Source organism: Boleophthalmus pectinirostris, unplaced genomic scaffold, assembly GCF_026225935.1.
Source record: "Boleophthalmus pectinirostris isolate CB_2022bp ecotype Guang Dong unplaced genomic scaffold, ASM2622593v1 HiC_scaffold_19, whole genome shotgun sequence".
NCBI lineage: Eukaryota > Metazoa > Chordata > Actinopteri > Gobiiformes > Gobiidae > Boleophthalmus > Boleophthalmus pectinirostris.
This window is the reverse complement of record NW_026571140.1, coordinates 270,307-294,273: the sequence shown is the minus strand read 5'-3', so window position 1 is coordinate 294,273 and position 23,967 is coordinate 270,307. Positions and strand designations below refer to the sequence as shown.

Below are 23,967 nucleotides of genomic sequence, written 5' to 3'. Positions count from 1 at the left end.
GCTCCATTAGGTAAATAATTCAAAGATTTTTGTGAGTTGCTGTGTGTGAAACAGTTGACAGTTGTCATATTGTGGAATATTTTTGGCAAAGCAATAGCATCTCCATGAAGGCAGAAAACCCGTCACCAGTAAAGTTACATAGTACGACTTATTATTATTATTATTATTATTATTATTATCATTATAAGTAGCAGTTGTAGTAGTAGTAGTGTAAGTAGGAGCCTGTTATTTCTGTTTACTGCAGTGGGTAGACGGGGCGTAACAGGGCAGACGAGTCCAGTGACACAAATCATTGGATTCACACAGCAGAGTTTATTTACAAAGTGCTTTATCTGTTTCCTCTGCCACATGTGGACTCAGGCTGCGTCAGTGTGCTGCACAATCACACACTCACCACCAGATGGAACTAACCTCTCACTGATCAATGAACAGTTTAACATAAACAACATTTGTGTGGCACCATGGATCTGTGCTCTCTCTGGAGTAAATCAGGCAAAACAATTGGCATTTCAGGCACACACAAGTGTGGTTCTACAGACCTCTTCATAAAACACTGAGCAGGTCAAACAGTCTTAAATAAATAGTTTGGCTGTAGACAAGTCTACCCACACTAGTGTGTGTTATTTCCTTCACAGGTCCTCTGCTGCTGTCCCCCGACAGGACATATCCCTGGAACAGTCTCCAGAGCTCTGGGTCCCATCTGGCCAGACTGAGGTGGAGTGTTGTGGACTCTCTTCTGGGCTCTGCCCTTAACTGCTCCAGTCGTGCTCTTTAGCCCTGTTTTTGAATGTGACTGTGTACGGCTTGAGTGGGTCTCATCTCTCATGGAAGCTGGGGCTGTGGATAATCTGAGAGAGCCTTCCAAACGAGTCCATGTGCTCCAATGGCTCCTGAGGTTGTGTGGTGGGAGGCAGGGCAGCTGGGGGGAAGCGCAGTTGAGTGAGCAGCTCCAGAGAGCTGACCCGGGGCAGAAACTGTGCCAGAGCTGGCGCTCCTCTGTCCCGCCCCCTGTGCCTCTGGCGCTGGGTGCCCAGGCTGAGCAGGAGCCCGTGTGCGTCAGACGAGTACGCGCTGTATCCGTCAGCCAGCACCTGCTCCCTGAAGGAGCAGTCCTCCCTCGTGTAGGCGCTCTGCAGGACATAGCACACCATGAGAAGTCATTAACCCTTAGAAACCTGATCACTTTTCTTTTCATCTATACTTTATCCTTCATTCACTCCTGCTTTTATCCTGTTGCTCCTGTAGTCGTGGAGTGTACACTTAACCACAAACAATCTCATGCCAAAGTGATATGTTTGGATGAATAGGGAAAGCAGAGTGCACAGAGCAAAAACACCCACACACAGGGAGAACATGCAAACTCCACACAGAAAGACTGGCAGTCAAACCAGGTACCTTGCAGTGAGATGTCAGTACAGCCACTCATGCAGCCTGTCTTTCTCCATATAAAATATCATATATGTGCAATTGTGCATGTATGTTAAGTCATTGACCAGCCCACAGCCGAACTTTCTGTTTGTGTTGTGCACATCCGCTCGGGGCCACATGTTCCCCAGGGCCTGTTTGTGTTGGCGCGTACTAGGGGCCAAGGCTGCTGTGGCTCTGCTCCTCATTCAGCTTTTGGGCTGGGTAAATACCTGCTCCACTGGACAAAGGTTGATGAACCCAGAGTTTGAGTGCTGCCTGTTTTCACTGCAGCAGCACTGTAATGAGACTGTCTGAATGTGGGGCTTTCACAGAGGCAGGGCCTCTGAAATAAACATGTCTACACTATATGTGTATTTATGTCAATATATCACTTTTGTGTTCTCCGCCAGAAACATTTAAAAACTCAGTTTATTTGATAAAGGCTTTAAAATTCAAAACATGTATGCAAGGTACACTGTTGAAAATAGATTTCAAATTCAGCTGGTTAAACAGGTGTCTGGTACCTGTTGAACTTTTTGATATTCAAGACCAACAACCTTGAAATTTCTGCCATCACAGCTGGTGACACTTTCAAGATTCACTTTAATTGGACACAACAATAAATCAGTTATTTATTGTTGTGTCCAATTAAAGTAAATCTGAAAGTAAAAACAATAAATAACTGATTTATTGTTTATTATAATAATAGATTACAAATTATTTTTGTAGCATTGTAATAAATAATTTGTTTTTGTGTCTGTTAACAATAAATGAATTACATCTGGAAATGTGGCTTTTTTTTAAGGAAAAAAAAAGTTCTGAATTTTTTTTAAATTCAGAAGCAGTTCTTTTGTAGAGTGAGGTCTGAGCTGTGCATAAACATATACAACTCTAGAATGTTAAAAAAAAAAAAAAAAAAAACTGTCCTTATGTTTTTCTAATGCAGAAAGCATTAAGCACACATGATCAGTGAGAGGAAGAAACAAAGAGGGGAAAGAAATGCAGAAAAAACTGACGTAAACTGGATGTCATTTTCTTATAAAAGCAGTACATGACTTTGTTAAACAAAGTCTAGACTCCTGTCATCTACTGTAAATCCCTGTACTTGAGCTGGACAGGTGTCCATCAACACACGTCAGATCCAGAGAGTGAAACTGAGACAGGGCCCAGATGACAGGAGCGCCCCTGTGCTCGCACAGCGGACTGCTCCATGTCAGCTGTAGAATGGATTATAACATGCTTTTCATGCTGTATTCATCTGAGTGGTTGTCCATGTCTGCAGAGCACTGCTCTGTAGAACTGCTCCTCCTGGACGTGCAGGACACAGTTTAAACCTGAGGAGACAGGATGCTCTTCTGGACACAGTTTAAACCTGAGGAGACAGGACACTCTTCTGGACACAGTTTAAACCAGATGAGATCCTGGTGCTGCCACAGACTGTGCAACCAGTGCATCTTTACACTGTATGCACAATTATTAGGCACGACAGTATTCTGACCATATCATAATTTTTATGCATATTTTCCAACTCCAAACTGCATAAACTTGAATCCTTATTGGATTTGAGCATATCAAGTGATGTATATTTATCTAACGAGGGAGGGTGTGGCTTAAGGACAGCAACACTCTATATCAAGATGTGCAGCTTTTAGCATTAGGCAGCTTCTGTTCCTCAGACAAAATGGGTCAAAAAAGAGATTTAACTGACTCTGAAAAGTCAGAGGGATGCAGCACTTTTGAAATGACAAAGATATTGGGGCGTGATCACAGAACCATCAAGCAAAACAAACGAACAGTCAACAAGAAGAGTGTTGAAAAAAAAAAAAAAGAGTCAGAATCAAACTTGAAGCTACCAGGAACCATTATTCTCCAGAACTGTCATATTCCAGAAGTGCAACCTACCTGGAGTTCCCAGAAGTACAAGGTGTTCAGTGCTCGGAGACATGGTCAAAGTATGGAGGACTGAAACCCAACCACCACTGAACAAGAAACATGATCTGAAACGCCAAGACTGGACCAAGAAATATCTGCAGATTTTTCAAAGGTTTTATGGGCTGATGAGATGACAGTGACTGCACATTAATAGTTGTCCAAAGTTGTTGTATAGATTTTCTCCTAAGAAAGCCAAAACTTCACTTTTACTTTCTTAAGTGTTCAGGTTTGAGATTTATTAACATTTTGGATTGACCCAGAGCACTGTAGTTGTTCAATTATAAAATGAATCCTCATAAATACAACTTGCCCAATAACACAGCACACAGTTTAATAAGATTTTGGAATTTGACTTTCATAAAATGATAGAGAATATAATAGATAATAGAGAATGTGTCTAACCCTCTCATGTGGATGTCATGCTGGTTAGCCCAGTGGTACCAGTGTTAAACATCTACTCAAGTCATCTGAATCAGACGCACCAAAACACAGTTATAATCTATGTTATGATTATTCATTATTTTGTGAACCATAGACATTTATCTGAAAACTTAAATTGTGATTTTGTACTTTTATTCCAGTTTCATAATATCTCAACTTCAAAAAAATAGTTTTAAAATGTATACTATAAAAGACATTTCTGTGATTAATTAAGACAAATTGGCTGTAGGTTTCAGTGCCCTTTACTACAGACCCACATAAGCTCAAGAGTCAAGTCTATTAAAAAAAAAACAAAAAAACAATTACTAAAACACCCAACAACAACTGGTCAATAAGGCTGACAGAGTTGACAAAAGTGAATGTTTTGTCATTGTTGAAGTTGTTCTTAGTTCTTTTTTTGTTCCATATGTGAGCTGCTATGATGAATATCAGACCTTCGTCGACTCTTCATTTGGAATTACAAAATAAATATATTTATAATTTTTCCTCATGCATGAACTAAAGCTGCATTGCTTTTATTTTAGAGGTGTTTTTTTATGACGTGTGTGTGTGTGTGTGTGTGTGTGTGTGGGGGGGGGGGGGGGTAAGGCATTTTCATTGCTTAGTCATAACATAAACTGTTCCCAGTCTGACCAGCACATCAGAACAATCCTATTTACTGCTTTAAATAAAGAAATACAATTAATATTATGCAGAACTGAGTTAAGCATTTTGGCATCCACAATATTTTGTGTTTCTCAGGGGCATTGTGGAAAAAAAAAGAAATGCGCACCTCTGGCTTAGGGTCACTCCAGCACTGTTTAAATAAATGGATCAGAATGGACTGACGGAGCTGACACTTTCCAGCTGTGACGGCAGAAATTTCACCATTGTTGGTCTTAAATATCAAAAAGTTAAAAAGTTACCAGACTGTAGAGTTCAGTGGAGTAAGGGTAACAAAGCCCTCAGAGATGACTGATTCAATGAGGTTCATGAAATTGTCTGAAGGAGTTGACAGGGACGTTGCTTTGACAAGCTGAATTTAGAGGAAATATATTTTGTGTCCCTGAGGACGGAGACAAAAAAAAAAAGTTTAATTTACATTTTTGTCAATTTAACAAAGAGAAATGTCAAATATCTTCTCAAACAAAAAGCTCCTTTATACAGAGCGCCCTTTCTCGGTATGCCAGTGATGATATTTTGAAACTATTTTCTACAAATTGATGTGTTGTAGAGGAGTCTTTTCATACACATTTGTTTGAAAATAAAAAGTGAAAGGTTTGCAAAAAGGTGCGAGATGAACACTGACTCTTCTTTATGAGTGTGGAATGTTTATTTCTATTCTGTCTGTGCATTCACAGGGATACTGCTCAGTCCCAGTACTCAGTTACAAGGAGCAGTGTCCCTGTTCGTGCCCGCCTCACTGCTGTGTCATATGGCTGTGTGTGGGGCAGGAGGCTCGGCTCGGACCTCTGCGCGGCTAAATGAGCTGATGAGATTGGCTGAGGGCTGAGGAGGCGTGTGGAGCATCAGTGACCGTTTAGATTTAAAGGTTTAATAAACAGCCTAAATCTTTTTCTTTACAATAATCTTTAGCTTTTTTTTTTTTTATTAAATAAATAATCATGTTTTTTTATTCTAAAAAAATAAAAAATAAATGAAAATCTATTGTCCATCTGTGGCAGGCCTGTCATTCTCTCCCCCTAAAACACACTTTAAATGAAATGGTGTCGTTCATTGAGCTGAGCTGCTGTGGACCTGTCAGAGCGAGGATCATGTTTCACTTTGTTTACATTACATGTATATTATTTATGACGTATATTATTTATAGTATATGTATTTTGTACCGTGTGTGTTTCTCCTTAAGCACAGTGGACTAGCGCTACGTGTGACCAGGTTCACTAAAGACAAACTTATGTCCATTTAGGCCTGCAAATGTTACCACTTAAAAAAAAAAAAAAAAAAAAAAAAAAAAAAAGGAAAAGCAACTAGCCCACTTTTTTGTTTGTTTGTATGTTTGTTTGTTTGTTTTTCTGTGCTCTGCCTCAGGGGAGAGCCTGGTAAGAGCAGGCTCCTTACCGAAGTGTAGAGCGAGGCATCCTCACGCATGCACAAGAAGCGATCAGACTCGACTCCTCTGAGGGCCACACAGCCCGGGCTCACCGGAGTGATCTCCAGCAGACCTGCGGCGCACAGCCGAGACATGAGCACACACGAGCAGACACATGGGCGCGCATACGCACACATAGGTGGCCATGCACTTACTGTAGGGGCTCTGGTCCGCGGAGCCGTGCACGTGTCCGTCCGCGCTGATCAGCAGGTGCAGACCCGTCCTGGCCGCGTACAGGTGTCTGCGCCGCACCACCTGCGCCCAGCCGCGCGCCGCTTCCGCCCCGTGCTCCGCGAGAGGCGCGCACGCGACTCCAGTGCTCAGCAGAACACCCACTACGGCCACAATGTCTACGAGCAGAGGCATTATTGAAAATGAGCACGAAATACATCCAGTGATGACGTCTGTACCGTGCTCGCGCCGTACTGGAAAGTAACGTGGCCTTATCGCAAAGCTCCTTTTTAAATGACGCTCTTATCAGCTGCCGATAACCTCTTTCCAAGAGCCAATTCTCAGAAGCAGATCACAACACACCCCTGAACCACTGCCCACCGCGCGAGCCGCGCGCACTGCCAGGCCACAACGCGCGCACCTTTAAAAATGCACTATGTCACTTTTTTACTGGAGCTGGAGGCTTTGCCGCCTGCTTGTCTCTATGGAGATATTATTGCTTTGCCTGGGCTGCCCCACAGTATACCTCTAAACTCCATGGAGACAAGCACGTGATGCCCCCAGGGATTTTAGTAATAAAAACAAACCTGTAAATATATACTGTACATACATACATACATACATACATACACACCCGCACACACACATACACATACATACATATATGCATACATACATACATACATACATACATACATACATACATACATACAAACATACATACACAGACAAATAAGAAATATCTCAGTGGTGGTGAACTCCTCACCAGTAAAGTTCCATGGAGCATTTATAAATTCACTTTTATCTCAGCCTGTATATTTCACAAAGCAGTATCCCACTGAAACATCACACTTAAATCTTCTGTTGGTATTTTGGTGAGTTTTTTCCCTCTCGGCCCTGGTTCCCCAGCACTGACATAGAATGAACTCAATGAGTTCAGTCAGATCAATAGGAGAGATGGTCAGCAGGGCTAACACTAGGTCTGCTTCATTCAAAAAATAAAACCTACTGTGGGTGTGATTGGATTAGTTCAGAATGCACATTTTAAACAATTTTAGGAGAATTCACATTTGTATGAAGAATGAAGTTCAGACTAATACAAGAATCCAGTGCATTTCAGAAAAAGAAAAAAAAAAGTTCTTTGCAGACACCATTCTAATCCCTAAATAATTGCAGACTTTGTGATCTGATATTGCACCAACTCATAGTGATTTGGATTTGATAATGATTCACTGTGTAGCCATAACCCCACTCACTAAATGTCTCCACTTTAGTTGTATTCTCAATGTTCAGTGTTCTCTTCTCTCCCCTCACTCTATGCTGTGTATATTTCCCATCTAATGACCATGTGATCTGAACTGACAAATGACAAAGCAGGCCTCATGTAACCGTGTAACTGACACACGAACTGGGATTAAAGGGCCCATATTCCTCATCACACACATACCTGGAGTTTAACCCACAAACCCTGAATATTTAGGCTGAGTTTATTTAGGCCAGGGGTGTCCAAACTTTTTTCATCAAGTACCACACATCTAAACACAGATGAAGCAGAGGGCCGATCGAGGGCCATAGACTGGTGCTCAGTACAGTGAATAACTGAAATATGTGCATGTTTAACATGGTAGAATGAGCCATGAGTCTTTATTCATGCTAAGATCCTTAAAACCACAAACTAAATATTAAATATTAACTTTATCAAGGTAGATTTTATTTTTTATTTTTTTTTGCAGTAAAAAGTTAATTTTTAATTGATGCAAGGCAATTTGGTCCAATTCACCTAGAAGCCTGAGGGCCAAGAAAAAAATGGTCTGAGAGCCGCATTTGGCCCACGGGCCATAGTTTGGACATGCCTGATTTAGGCTCTTTAATAAAGGATTACTCAAATATGTGTAAATGAAAAAAGCACACAGTTCAGGTATGTTTTGTGGGGCTGGTAACAACATTAATAAAAACAGAGTTTAGAGTCAATTTTGTGTAATGTAAGACCTTTAAACCTGTATCTGAGGAGTGGTCTGTGGTGCAGTGCTGAAGAAAGTCTTTTTCTGTCTTGTAGCCTTCATGCTTTTTCACTTGTTACAGGGCAGGTTTTGTAGACACTTGGTGGTTACAAATCCAGCATCTGTCCTCATTGAAGCCTTGATTACTGTTAGCTTTTTTTTTTTTTTTTTTTTTTTTTTTTTAACAAGGGACCACAAGAGAGTACTTCACATGAAGAAGCTAATTCTTTTTTCTATTTTACTCAACTAAAAAGGTCTTAAAGTAGTCTGTAAAATGAACTTTTCTCTGCGTTGGACCATATTTCCACTTCTCATATTTACGGTGACATTAAACCCATTGGGCACCACATTTTTATAACGCAGGAGTTCCTTTTTCTTTTTTTTTTTTTATTGTTTCCTTTTATTTTATTTTTATCTTATTTTTTATTTTTATATACAAAATAAGATAATGATTTATGGGTGTCATAGATTATAACTATAGAGCAGATTAATCATACTGAAGTAAGAGTACCATTCAAGTAAAAGATAAAACTAAGCTGAGGGTTGTTGTAATTGACAGGACAAAATATCAAATGTAATTATTTTTAAGCTTAAAAGTAAGCAAAAACAAAAGCATGTGTTTTTTTTTTTTTTTTTTCTTATTTTGATTGTTTTGATTGCACTGCAAAGCTTAGAAAAAAGATCAGGTTTGTGGATTTGTATCTCCACAAACCTGACTCTTACTTGGCCTGGAGGAGGGCCTCCTCTTGCTAGTTTCCATGAAAACATTGTTCCTTTGGCATAACACTAAGTGTTACATGGAATATGGTTAAGTGTGATTTTCAACACAGTCTGGAAAAGACTGAACAGCATAATCTGCACAGGCGCGCGCGCGCGCACACACACACACACACACACACACACACACACACACACACACACACACACACACACACACACACACACACACACACACACGCACACACACACACACACACACACAGTTTCAGATCCACTCAGTCAGAATAAAATGGCATCTGTGCAAAACCTCTATAGATTTACTCACAGTGAGCAGAGTGACCAAAGCGAACAGCCAAACATGTGAAAACGATCTGCTTTGACAGGCCTTATTTGAGTTGTAGTTCAGTGATAACTTGCTTTTTTGCCAAGAGAACATGCACAGACAGACCAAACGCACACACCATCCGAAGGCGTTACATAAATCCTGAGTCAAATCGCAGACTTGTTATTTGTGCCCAGGTTAAAGTCTAGCAGTGCAGGGGTCTTGGCTGTCACACTGGGTCACTCCACACTAGTGTTAGCACACACTTGTTTCCGCTCTTATCACGCTGCGTTTCCGATGCTCCCTGGACTCAGTTAAAGTGTAATGGAGAGTAAACAGCTCATTCACATTTCCAAACCAGAAGGCTAACACAACAGGTGTTTTAGTGAGCTCCGTCTGTGAAGAGGAAGGAGAGGTACCAATGTCCACCCATCAGAGTAATTACAGCACAGTGGACACTAGATGGCAGCCAAGAACGTGATGTTCCCTTTGCCACTGGGGCATTAGGTGTTTTTCATAGGTCTTCTTATGTGGAAAGGTGGTGGAAGCCAAGCATTTGACTCACATTACCTCAAATAATATTACTTAAGTAGAAATACAAAGTAGTGGTTCAAGAAACTCTCAAGTAAAAGTAAAATAGAGTTTGAGAAAACTACTGTTCAAGTAAGGGACATAACAGCTGATTTATAATTTAAAGTTAATGTAATTGGAAGAATAAAGCTTTAAAGAATTAACAAAATTTGGTATTTTCAAAGGACAGACACAAACATTTTATTTTTAATTTATTTACTTATTTATTACATGAGACAAAGTATCTAACATATGTGAAGGAGCTGCAAGAAACACAAAAGTTCAAATCATTTCAACATAAAGCTTTTGTCACTTCAGACTTACTCAAAGTTGTATCACATTTTTTATTCAAGTAAGAGTACTATTAGCCAGGCTGGAGCCACCTGGTACCTCCACTCAATTTCATTTCTCTCCAACGAAATCAGGAATCAGAATACACTAGATGGTTTGCAAGAACCCCGGAAGTGCAAGTTCAGACACCAGTGAAGAGCCATAGATTCTGTGTTGTCAACGATTCCTGAAATTGAGGATTTAAAGCCGGTAAAGAGAATGTTTGGTGAATTTTATCAAGGGGAAACACGTTATTGTCCTTCTTCCTACGGTTTTGGAAAAAGCTTAATATACCAGTTAGCTCCGTTAGTGACACATTACATACATCACGACCGAATAGCAGTGATTGGTTAAATGACAAAAAGTACACACCTACTGTCGGGTGAACAAATTCTAACACTGTGAGGTCAGATGGTTTGTATGAAGTGAAACTGATGTATCAGGCTAGAGTACTGTTACATCAACAAACAAACAAACAAACAAAAAAGTATAAATAGTATGCTGATAGAAAAGTTCTCTGAAAAGTACATTTTATTTTAAAGGTTAATGTAACTGCTTATTTGGTTTAATTTTCACTGACAAAAAAAATAAAAAAAATAAATACATAGATAATTTTGATAAGTTGCATTGGAACATGATATCACTGTTCTAATGTGGTCATAGATTAAAACTGAGATGGAAGACAGAAGGTCAGAGCTCCATGGCAGATTTAAATATGGAAGTGAAACTTTGAAAACATGTTCATACTTTGTTTTTAAAACAATAAAAGGTAACATGGTGATCTAAATATGTTATGTGTTAACAGTTAATATGACATACTAGTCAAATACCTCCTCTTTTTTATCTCTGTAACTGCAGGAGCCAGAAACTGTCACAAACTCCAGAGGGAATGTCTCTTCTCATCACTAACCGAAACTACAGAGTGGCGTGAGGGAGGCTTTCCTGTTGTGTCTCCAGAGTTCACCTGGCTCCCCCTGGAGGCGGCTGTGATGCTGCAGGATACAGAGGACACAGAGGAGGAGCACTTTTGTCCTAAGGGTTGTCACTCACCTCACACTGCCCTGACATTGAATCTAATGACTCGACCTGAGCTGCAATGAGACTTTTGTTTGAGGTTTTCTATTATTATTGTAATTCACAGCTCTGTGTCCTTAAATTGCTGCTCAAGGGACAAATAAAGTGATTTTGATTTGATTGATCCATCATGAGGGTGTGTGCTGCTACTTTGAGAGTGGAGCATAGTTTGGATCTGGTCTAAATGACAAGCTCAGAGTACAAGTCAAATCTGTGTCAATGCAAATGCAGGAGAGCAGGGCCCTGGTGTTTTGCATGGGCCTGAATGAGGCGCTTAAAGGCTTTGCTCCAGTCAGCACTCAGCACCTGATGACACAGTACCCATCAAGTGTGTGTCTGCACTCACCAAAGCTCTGTGTGTGTGTGTGTGTGTGTGTGTGTCTGCACTCACCAAAGCTCTGTGTGTGTGTGTGTGTGTGTGTGTGTCTGCACTCACCAAAGCTCTGTGTGTGTGTGTGTGTGTGTGTGTGTGTGTGTCTGCACTCACCAAAGCTGTGTGTGTGTGTCTGCACTCATCAAAGCTCTGTGTGTGTGTGTGTGTGTGTGTCTGCACTCATCAAAGCTCTGTGTGTGGGTGTGTGTGTGTGTGTGTGGGGTGTGTGTGTGTGTGTGGGTGTGTGCGTGTGCGTGTGGGGTGTGTGTGTGTGTGCGTGTGTGTGTGTCTGCACTCACCAAAGCTGTGTGTGTGTGTGTGTGTGTGTGGGGGGTGTGTGTGTGTGTGTGTGTGTGTGGGTGTGTGCGTGTGTGTGTGGGGTGTGTGTGTGTGCGTGTGTGTGTGTGTCTGCACTCATCAAAGCTCTATGTGCGTGTGTGTGCGTGTGTGTGTCTGCACTCACCAAAGCTCTGTACTGTTTAATACTTAAAGCAGCTAAACAACACGGCACACATATGTTTTGGATGTATAACAATCTATAAAAAAACAAAACCATTATTTGCCAAATATAGGGTGACCAAACGTCCGTTTTTCCCCGGACATGTCCGTATTTTGCGTCCTGTCCGGGGCGTCCGTTTTTGTTTTGTTTTTTTTATAAAGTGATGCAAATGTTCGGGTTTTCAGTACCGTTCATTGGGGGCATTAAACTGAGCATCTCTAGTAGCGTCTGTGACTCAGAAGGAGCGAGCAAACACAAACAGTCGGTCAGTCTGCAACATACCGAAGCGCAAATGAACATTTAACAATGACTTGTACAAGAAATTCTCCGTTTTCCGTCCCGGTTGGGTTACAAGTGTGAGGCCATGTGCACAGGTTGGAGGTGAGAGTACAGTGTCCCTCGTTTATCGCGGGGGTTACGTTCTAAAAATAACCCACAATAGGTGAAATCCGTGAAGTAGTCAACCTTATATTTTACAATTATTCTATCTGTTTTAAGGCTGTAAAACCCCTCAGCACAAACTTTATACACTTTTCTCACAGGACAGGTGCAACCCTTTTTACTTCCTTCTTAAAACTTATTGCTGCTGTCATCATGTTATTTTCCTCTTTCTTTATGTAACGAACTGAAGATTAATTTATTCCGTAATGGAGCCCAACAGAGCAGAGTCCTGCACGTGTCCATTTTTGAGACCCCCAGTACAACACCGCACCTGCCCGTTAACCAGAGATTATATCAAACATTTGCACTGCCTACACCACAGACTGAACCAAGACTAAACCAGGACTAACCCAGGACTGATTCCAGGACTGAAGTGGAGGACTAATCCATGACTGAACTAGGCCTAAAACAGGACTAAATCAGGACTAGACCAGAACTGAAACAGGACTCACCGTCAGGACGGGCTTGGAGGTGACGCAGGAGAAAGGACCGGCTCAGCTCCGCATCTCACGGAGCAATTGCCCGATCGCGCTTTGCGGAAAAACTGCTCGACGGACTCTCTTAAGTCCAAGATTAGTCCTCGTTTAGACCTGGTTTAGTCCTGACCCACCAGTGTGTAATTACTACCTGCCTGTAATACACAATACGGTTCATACGCTGTGAAAAAAAAAAAAAAAAAAAGACCCCACCCCCAAGGTGTCCGGGTTTTCACAAACGGAAATATGGTCACCCTAGCCAAATCTGTCATATTTTGTATTCGTGTATATAACTGCATAAAGCTCTAAAATCTTACTTTGACATTTTTACACCAATGCAATGACTTTCTACAAGTTTTGTATCATCACCAACCAAAACAACAGAGTGGAGACAAGAGGCTAGAAGAGACTTTCCTGTTTGTCCCAGATGTGCTTCAAGTTCCTCTCGAGCACCAACAAGGTGATTTTGACTGACTGATATTGACATTGTTATATTACATGACCCATACGCTGTAGTTGGTGTAGAATTAGGTTGTATTCACACTTGCATCACACCACATTAAAACTGGGACTAATCTAGGACTAAACCCAAACCTAAACCCAGACTAGACCAGAACTAAACAATGAGTAGAACAGGATGAATACAATGTAAATGATGACATAACATATTTAGATCACCATGTTACCTTTTAATGTTTTGAAAATGTGATATTGACCAAAAACAATGTATTAACATGTTTTATAGGCTTCACTTTGGTTTTTGACATTCTGAGCCTGCCTTCCCTTTGCATCTTCACTAATAAAACTACTGCACATCGCATCGGGTTTGTGAACTTGTGTACATTTGTGTATCATGTTTTTAATGTTTATGGAGAGATATCCTGTGGGAGCATGGGTGACGGAAGTTTGGTTCGAATAGGACCTGGGATCGTTAAAATACTCAAGCATACACGGATGACACCTAAAAGTTTTTCAGGCATCTTTTTGATGAGGGAACAACATTATAACATGGTAGAAAGATTTTACATAATACTCCCTCTTTAACTTTACTTTATTTGTGAGACTGTTTCTTGTCTTCATGCTAGCTTTGTACCACTGAGTAATACAAAGGTTTGTGTAGAGTTTATGTTGAGCTCTGCTTGTCTTCAGGCTGTTGCATTGTTGTTGAGCTATTCTTTACAAAAGTCAATGAACTTGAAAAAAGAGAGAATAGATGCTTTTAATCTAAATGAACAATCATCTGACTGTAGCTGTTCTGTTCTGTTTCAGGTAGACACTGTGTTATGTCGTCACTAATTATCTAGTTTATTTCAACTCTTTTTGGATAGCAGTACTTGAACAATACATAGCTTTCCATGATGATGACTTTCTAATTCTGATTCTGGTACTTATTTCCACATATTCGTAGAGTCAAAATGTTCAGTGCTATTAAAAACACTTACTTTTTTGAGTACCATTACTACTTTACTGTACCTTAGTGGTACTGGTACTGCAATACCCAGACCTGTGGTTTGACAATACACTGAATAGTTTTCCATGAAGGACATGCCAAGCCCACTTGGATGCACTTGTTTTCGATGATCTCCCTTTGCTCCCCAGGCTAAATCACTCCTCCTTCACTCTGAAGGAGAAGTGATTTAGTGAGAGAGGAGGACTGAGGAGGAGTTATATATGCAAAAAGTATTAATCAAGAGTGATTATAAAGTTCATTCAAGTTCCAGTTCACATGTCTCCATACTTGGAAACTACACTCTTAAAGTCACAGTCTGTAAGTTTTTATGTAGCACTTTTCACAGACATTTTTTGTCACAAAGACGCTTTACAGAGCATTGCATTCAGCATTATCAATTCACTCTATACCTGGTGATGGTAAGCTACTGTTGTAGCCACAGCTGCCCTCGGGCAGACTGAAGCGCAGCTGCCATGCCAATCAGCGCCAACAGTCCCACCAAGCACCACCATCACTCACACACAGTGTGGGTGATGGTGTGACTAGACACTGGTGCACCAGTGCTAATTTCCACCTGTCAGGTTCATTGATTGATTGTATTTAACTGACCTTGACTATCAACTGTTCTGGAGACCTGGAGCATGTTTTGGGGAAACCGGAGCACCCGGAGGAAACCCATCTAGACACAGGGGGAAAATGAACACACAGAAATGCCCGGGCGACCCAGGGATCGAACCCAGAGCCTTCTTGCTGTGAGGCATGAGTGCTACCATGCTGCCACTGTCAAGGTAGTACAACAAACTGAATCAAAACAACAAACTGCAAACTTGAAATTTATTCATAATATTGAACTATACTCGCCATTCATTTCAAAGACTTCACTCATATGTTTTGTAATATCTGAATTTATTCTCAAAATATTGTATATTTTTACAGATAATGCTAAAAATGAGACCACCTTAACCTAATACAATACCATAATTATGAAAACACTTCACTATGTCTGGAATAATTCGGGGAGAATGCAGTAGAAAGTGCTTACTATATGAAATGTTTTTCCTCCGTTACCTTTGCGGTTAACAGAGGGAGAGAATAGGATAATTAATAAAAAATATGTAGAAACAGAATTCATTAGATTGCTGCAGGAAATGCTTTTAGAAAGTTTCATGATGAAATATAAAGTTTAACACATGTAAAACTTTAAAAAACATAATTTTTCGGTAACGGAGGGAAAATTAAAATTTTTTTAGACTTGTAAAACACAGGTTTTACCAGATACTAACATCTAATAGTTTAATAAGTATACTACCTAGAGATGTAGATAGTCAAAAATGAAGCTTGAAAGTTAACCTGAAGAGGATTTGCAGGTTTTTGAAATTTGGGAAGTAATTCTTGTTCAAGGCCTAAAAATTGTACCTGTGACATGGTCTGTTTAAAACGGATGTAACTTTAGAACCAAAAATGGTACAGAAAAAAGGTCAACAGTTTCATAAACTAGAGTACATATGTATCTGTTCAATACATTTTTATATCAGATGCATTAACTTGAATTTTTGGCTTTGCTGTTTACTTCTGCTTGACCGGGACCATATATATAAATATTGGTTCTTAAGGAAAATTTAATCATCTAAATAAATGGATGTATTTCATCATATCTTGTGTTATACGATCTTTGAATTGTTGATGAAGGTACATGATTTAAAAAAAAATAAATAAATAAAAATGATAAAAATTTGCTTGGAAGGACTGACATATTTTATAGATATAGTTACCTTTCATTTTGAAGTAATATTAAAGTATTCAGAAGAAAAAAGATGACAAATTATGCAAAATCATGCACCTTCTACTTGCTTGCACAATTTTCCCTCCGTTACCATGACCTTTCTTAATAGAAAATGTCATGACTCAAAAAGTAAGAGGTTTTTCAACCTAATCTTGTACCATATGGTAGAAAACTATATGAAGCAAATATTCAAACCAGTTTGTTAAGGATATGGAAGTGAGAACCAAGAGTTATCACTGTTTGGATTTATTGCCCAAAAAGTGCTGCATATTTCATTCCCTCCGTTACTGACATGAGTTTTTAAAATTTTTTGTCAACAACTTGAAAGAATATCACAGGTTTAACTTGACCCTGTTGGAGTGTTAACTCTTTCCTACATTCTGATACTTTACTTATTTCAATAGTCCCTCTAGTTTCTGAATAAGAGATATTTGAATGTAAAAAATCTGCCCGTTTCCCTCCGTTACCACTTGACCGGACCCGTATGTATATGATGCAGTCCTGGAAAAGGATCCCAAGAGAGATGATAATCTTGTTATAAAACATATATATTTGCTTATAGTACATGCATACAAGTCATGTCACCACACCATCATTTGATGCTTCTGAGCCAAAACGTGTACAGCAGCTTAACAAACTCTCCTGAAGACAGAATTTACCTTTTCCACAGAGTTATCAAACACTGCCAGACTGTAAGCATGGACCCATTTCCACGTGTCTTTCATGCACACAAGGTGAGTGTCTTGCCCAAAAGCACAAAAGCAAAACAAACTAGAAAAGCACTCAGAGAGCGCAGACCTCCACCAAGGACTACCCCCATTTTTTATATAAATTGCGATAAAATCAGTCTTCTGGATCAGATCCGGATCAGCCTTTGGAATATGAAAGAGGATCCCATTGTCCATCCCTGAGTCAAATTTCATGGGGTTTGGTCAATAATTAACCGAGATATTGAGAAACAAAATTTTTGGCCCCATTTACCACAATGTTAACTAAAATTTCAAAGTGATCTAGAATCCAGGATTTCTTCTGGATCAACCCCAAAATGTAATCAGTTCTTCCTTTTCACATTTCCAACAAATCCTGAAAATTTCATCAAAATCGGTCCATAACTTTTTGAGTTATGTTGCTAACAAACAAACAAACACATCTACTCATCTACTAAGTGATGTGTGTGCGCGTGTGTGTGGGTGTGTGTGCGCATGTGTGGGTGCATGTGTGTGTGTCTGTGTGTGCATGTGTGTGTGCGTGTGTGTATGTGTGTGTGCGTGTGTGTATGTGCCTGTGTGTGCATGTGCGTGCGTGTGTTTGTTCGTGTGCATGTGCATGTATGTGTGCATGGGTGTGTGTGTGTTTGTGCGCGCGCGTGTGTGTGTGTGTGTGTGTGTGCACGTGGTTATTTGAGTGGTAAGCAGCTGATTTGCCTGTGCGCTGCAGAGACAGCAGCTTTTCAACATACATGACATTGTTTTCTTTGCAAAAGTCATTCTCCAAGCGTGAGCCATGTTTTCAGAAGAACTGCAAAAGATGTATGAGGAGCTGACTTTGATTTGTACTTGATTTTTAATTTTTTTTTTCATTTGACTTCTATTCCCATTCCAACCCATTCATTCCCAAATGTTTCATGCATTATCAATTATTATTATTATTATTATTATTATTATTATTATTATTATTATTATTATTATTTTATGGAAATTGTTAAAAAGTGCATGAAAAGTGAGTTTTATGGTCTCACAGTGGACTAATATTTTGCGTTGTGAATTAAAAGTGCCATATGGAATTTTTGATCAATTTAATGTAGAAATACTTGACTTGAATAACTGAGATAGTTGACACGTTGATATAATACAGTGCAATTATTCCTAAAAATGAGGAAGATGCTCTTCTCACAGAGTGGGTGTAATAATCCCCCCCCCCCCCCCCCCCTCTGTGTGCTCCCCCTCACCTCCCCTCTCTGATGTCTGCCCACACTACAGTGAATGGCTGTAAAGTCACAGCTCTTGTTGGCCCTCACTGCGTTGTTAACTGTCTCTCTCCTTCACATGCTGTGGACTTTAAAAAAAAATTACACAGCAGGGCCAGACACAGCAGGCACAGGAGACACACAGGAGACACAAGAGACACAAGAGACACAGGAGACACAGGAGACACAGGAGAAACAGGAGGAACAGGAGACACACAGGAAACACAAGAGACACAGGAGACACAAGAGACACAGTAGACACAGGAGACACAGGAGACACAGGAGGAACAGGAGGAACAGGAGGCACAGGAGACACAGGAAGAATAGGAGACAAAAGAGACACAGGAGACACAAGAGACACAGGAGACACAGGAGACACAGAGACACAGAGACACAGGAGACACAAGAGACACAGGAGACACAGGAGACACAGGAGACACAGGAACAGGAGACACAGGAGGAACAGGAGACACAAGAGACACAGGAGACACAAGAGACACAGGAGACACAGGAGACACAGGAGGAACAGGAGACACACAGGAAACACAAGAGACACAGGAGACACAAGAGACACAGAGAGACACAGGAGACACAGGAGGAACAGGAGGAACAGGAGGCACAGGAGGAACAGAAGGAACAGGAGACACAGGAGGAACAGGAGGCACAGGAGACACAGGAAGAACAGGAGACACAAGAGACACAGGAGACACAGGAGGAACAGGAGACACACAGGAAACACAAGAGACACAGGAGACACAGGAGGAACAGGAGGAACAGGAGGCACAGGAGACACAGGAAGAACAGGAGACACAAGAGACACAGGAGACAGACACAGGAGACACAGGAGACACAGGAGACACAGGAGGAACAGGAGACACACAGGAAACACAAGAGACACAGGAGACACAAGAGACACAGGAGACACAGGAGGAACAGGAGGCACAGGAGGAACAGAAGGAACAGGAGACACAGGAGGGACAGGAGGAACAGGAGACACAGGAGGAACAGGAGGCACAGGAGACACAGGAGGAACAGGAGACACAGGAGGAACAGGAGGCACAGGAGACACAGGAGGAACAGGAGGCACAGGAGACACAGGAGGAACAGGAGACACAGGAGACACAGGAGGAACAGGCTGGAGGAGGAAGGAGGCAGATGACGAAGACACTATGTATCAACTATGTATGAAGAGAACAGTGGGTATGAAGAAGACAGTGGGTATGTAAAGGAACTGAGCACCTGTGTCCCGCACAAGGCCGCTCGAGGAGAACAGTCACAGAGCTGACACTGGGTTTATGAAGACACATGAGGGAGGCCACACTGTTTGTAGAATGTGTCTAAAAACAATAGTGAGCCTCACATCTGTTTGAGTGACATCAAGGCTAAGCAAACACAGTGAAAGCTGGACATTCAGGTCTGTGTTGTGTGTCACTGAGGAAGAGTTTTGCATGACCCACAGCCTGAGCTTCATCACATACTGTTTTATATATGACTTCTGTTACATAGTCAGATATAATCACATATAATATATGATCACAGTGAAGGATGCAAACAGACACCAGTGAACATGGGAGATCAGGATTTTATTATGAACCTTTGTTAAGTTAGACTTAAGCCATGTGCACAGCACATACAGTTACACTGAGTCCTGTATAAAACTACAGGGAATCTTCACATGTATTTGATACAAAATGATCATAAGGGCACATGAGGAACCAGAATACAGAAACATGTTAGTGTTGTCTACATTCACACACAGAGCAGCCCCTGTAGCAGTATAGCTGCTGATGCATCATGAGACAAAGCAGATCTTGGAGCTTTGGAAGAGGATGTAACATTTGAAAAGGCTGTCGATGGAGCAAGAGGCTGAGCTTGAGTCCTGGTCACTGGAGCAAGGAGAAACCAGAACTGATGGCTGAACCTGAGGCAGATGTAAACCTGATGCTCTGCATGCAAAGCACCTGTATGCACCAACTCCCGCTGCACCTAAATGCTCTGTGCAGTGTGGACCCCAGGGGCGTCTAAGGGGTCAGTATGTCCATGTGCAGCTCTGCACAAGGGGACAGAGCCCTGGAGCCCAGGGCAGTGGCAATCTTTGGGATCAGTGTGTCTGTGTTAACTTAATCCTGTCTGTATGGGTATGTCTGGAGGAGCAATGGAAGGTCGTGTCTGGAGGAGCCTGGCCTGGAGCCTCCTCTCACAGTTTGCATGAGATTTGCTTGAGCCCTTTGCAACTGAATCCAGCTTGTGCATGCAGCGTGGAGCAGCGTTCATCTGAACATGGCTCACAGGCACAACACACAATCGAAGGCCTGCAAGTATACAGATCTATAGGTCTATAGGGTCTACAGGTCTATAGGGTCTACAGATCTACAGGACTACACGTCTACAGGTTTACAAGTCTATAGGTCTATAGGTCTACAGGTTTGGAATGTTGGGCCTGAACAATGGGGTCAACACAACAGAACGACAGCTCTCCCACTGTAATGGTTGAATCTATCTGAGTGTTCCTTCAGTGTGTCCTATCTTCTGCCCTGTCAGGTTAAAAGTGGCCTACCCCGATAGAAATGCCAGCACCTTGAGTTACATAGAGGTTATATTTACAAAATATATAAAGAAAAATATAGGGTTACGGGCCCTAGCATATAGTCCAGTCAGTCCAGCAGCTGTCTGTGGATATTTCTCCCATGATTCTCCTTTCTAAAAGTAAATCGCTGGGTAAAGATAGCTGGAACGTGACAAGGCGCAACTAGGACAACATGGCCCCTAAGCTAACCACAGTACAGTAATGCAGAGTCCATAGGAAGCAGGCAGTCCTAAACGCTTCTGTACGCTTAGAATACTGAAACGGACTTACATACCTCAAACCTAACCACAACCTTAAAAGAAGAGCATTCAAATGACATTAATTTGGTCTGTAAGTTCATTTCTATGATTATAAATGGAATAATTGTTAACGTAGTAGCACGTTGAAGAAGTGGTCACATCCAGCTTTGTTGTCAATTAAAGAGCCCATATTACACTATTTTATTTATTTTTTTAATCTATGTTAAAGTGTTATTTTCTCATCTCAAACAGACCTGGAGTTGAGTATTGTTTCATTCACACTTGTTTAACACACAAACCTGCATATTTCATCTGAGTTCTTCTTTCAAAAAAACAAAACAAAAACAAAACACTCTGTTCCACCTTGTGATGTCATGTGGTAATACATATCCCACAGTGTTTTGAAAATCAATACACCGTCACTACAATCAACTGAATAATTTCTCCCCTTGAACTGCCAATGTCTACTGAACAAAAGGTAAAAGAAGCTGTTCACTTGAAAACTACCATGACATCACAAGGTGGAACAGAGGATTTTAAGCTTTGGAGATATAGACAGACTAATAATAAAAAAGTTACTCAAACATGTGTGAATGAAACAAAACATAGCTCCCGGTTGTTACTGAGGAGGTGACATTATAAGATGACTTAAAGCTCACAAGAGTCAATTTGGACTATAATATAGGACCTTTAAGCCTGTAGGTTTTGGTAAGAACATTGTAACTGGTAAAAAATATATAATATACGATATTAGGCAAAGTGCATTGAGCAATTTTTCAAAACAATGTCCGCTGGCCGGTTCTGTTCTGGTCAACAGTAAAATGTGTCTGTGTACAGTAAAAGCTGGCGGCGACCTTGCCTTTAAACTGTGCGCGTCTTATATAACGTGAGTGGATGGCGGTGGATTCCTCTGACAGTGACGAACCAAAAGTTCAAAGTTCAGGGCACAGAGCTATAAACAGCATGGAGTATGGGGTCTTCTCCAGCCCCCTCCTCTCTCTAGGAGCGAGCCGATCCTAGACTCCACAAAAGCACTGCGCCATTGGCCAATCGCTCCACGTCTCCCACCAATCACAGCGGCTCGTCACTTTTCCACTGCGCTGAAAAAAACAACATCCACATGAGCCAGTTGGACTTGAATTCATTATTTAGGATTTCTTTAGTTGATTTAGATGTTTGGACTATTTTGGACAGGTTTCACTATTTTTGAATTATTATTATGTTTGAATTCACTAATTCAAAACAAAACAAAACAAAACTTGCAATACTACTACTACTACTACTACTACTACTACTACTACTACTACTACTAATAATAATAATAATAATAATAATAAAAAAAATAATAATAATAATAATACAATGTATACATGTTTTTATCATAATAATAGAAACATACTCTTTGTGCAGTTAAATTAATTTGAAAAAAAAAAATAGGAAAAAAAACCCAAAAATCTAATATTAAAAGATTCTGGATCCAACTTAATTTGGCTCATGTAGATTTTTGATTTTTGCAGTGCACTGATATAAAAGACCCTACCCTGTCGTTCAGTCCACCACACTCCTCTCCCAGCTCTGAGACAAGTTCTATAGCAGCAATTCTCCCATAAATAAGAGCAAAAAACAATACATCTCTGATCCCCCTAAATCTCTACTAAGACTTGTTAAAAAATATACAAAAACCTGTAGATGAGCATAAATTACAATAGAAAAGGCTGTACACATCACAAAAGCTTGCATATAGCTTGGAGTGAAAGTGCATCTTGACTGGGAGTTCCCCTTCCTCCCTCCCTCTCCATATCGAGGTGAAGTCTATTTCGGAGGCACTAGATTCTTGGCAAGAAATGTGTCACCGTCATGGCGGGGGACACTCGGCTTCCGCGTTTTGTTTTGCCGTTCTTGCTCAGGCCGATGAACATGCGCGGGTACGCCACCGACTCGTAGGCGTTATAGTTGTTGGCCAAGAGATTCTCCCGGAACTTGCACTCATTGTTGAAATACAACTGCAAGAGAACAGGCACAGGCAACAGTCAGTGGTCATAGAGGCGGGACAAAAGACGTTTGAGGGATTTGGGGGTTAATTTTGGGTTACAATTGTTTAGTGTGATAGCTATCAAACAATGTGTGCACATATGAGAATGGCTTTAGTGGGTCAAATTCAAAAATGGATTGTAGAATGAAGAATGATGTTTACTGTATTTTAAACAGCTGTAATCTCTCAGATGCATGTGTCTCTGGTCCTGAAGTGTATGTGAGAACAATACATGTGCGCAGAACAATACGCACATGTGCAAGGTCAGATCTGTACATATACACCAGGTTCATTCCATGAGTCTTGATTAACCCTGTACATGTAGATTAACCGTGTAGTTCTATTTGAACCCTATAGCTCTAATTTAACCTTATAAGTACACTTTATCCGGTGGTCAGGTTAGAACCCAAACTCTAACTGTGACTCTGCTACTTGGACACATTTGGTAGAGTTACTTTCTGATCAGCCACAGCCTGACCACACCACAGCAGGGACCCTGTTAATTAAAGACCATTTTGATAGAGTAGTGTAGAACCTGTAAAGAGATGATTCAGCTGTTTAACTTTGGTTCAGACGTCACTAAAGCCGTAGTCATTCATTACATGCACATGTGCTTGTCAATGACCAGTCTCGTCTGATCTGAGGACTGGTTAGCATGTGGGGAGACACTGGGAATACCAGGTGCCACAATGGGGCAGCAGTGGAACTAGTAGAACTTGTTGTTGTATCCTTTGGCAAGACACTGCAACTACATAGTAGTGCCTAGTATGAATGTGGTGTGCGCGTGAGTGGTGTGGTGGTGATCGGCAGATTGGCAGCCACACTTCCATTCATCCACCACAAGTGTGTATAAATCATGTGTTATTATATATGAATATTATATTATTCATTTGTATTGATACTGTCCGAGGGTTTGAAGGCCCCTTGGACAGGTTGGTGTGGGTTTGGTTTGAACATGTTTGGGTAGGGAGAAGCCAGACACTCACAGAGCCGTAGAGCTTCCCTCGTCGGTTCATTGCCACAAAGAGGCCGCTCCGAACCCCCAGCAGCGTGACCACTCCCCTC

At 41.0% G+C, this 23,967-nt stretch overlaps 1 protein-coding gene across 1 annotated transcript; it reads right to left on the bottom strand.

The window, feature by feature from the left end:
- Positions 1-815: 815 nt before the first annotated feature.
- fgf19 (fibroblast growth factor 19) lies at positions 816-23,918 on the bottom strand. Its single transcript, XM_020940642.2, has 6 exons — positions 23,889-23,918; positions 22,724-22,873; positions 10,893-10,974; positions 6,025-6,219; positions 5,839-5,942; positions 816-1,130 (listed from the first exon to the last, which is right to left on the bottom strand). Exons 1-6 carry the CDS (start codon positions 23,916-23,918, stop codon positions 816-818), a joined length of 876 nt encoding a protein of 291 aa, XP_020796301.2.
- Between the last annotated feature and the right edge of the window lie 49 nt (positions 23,919-23,967).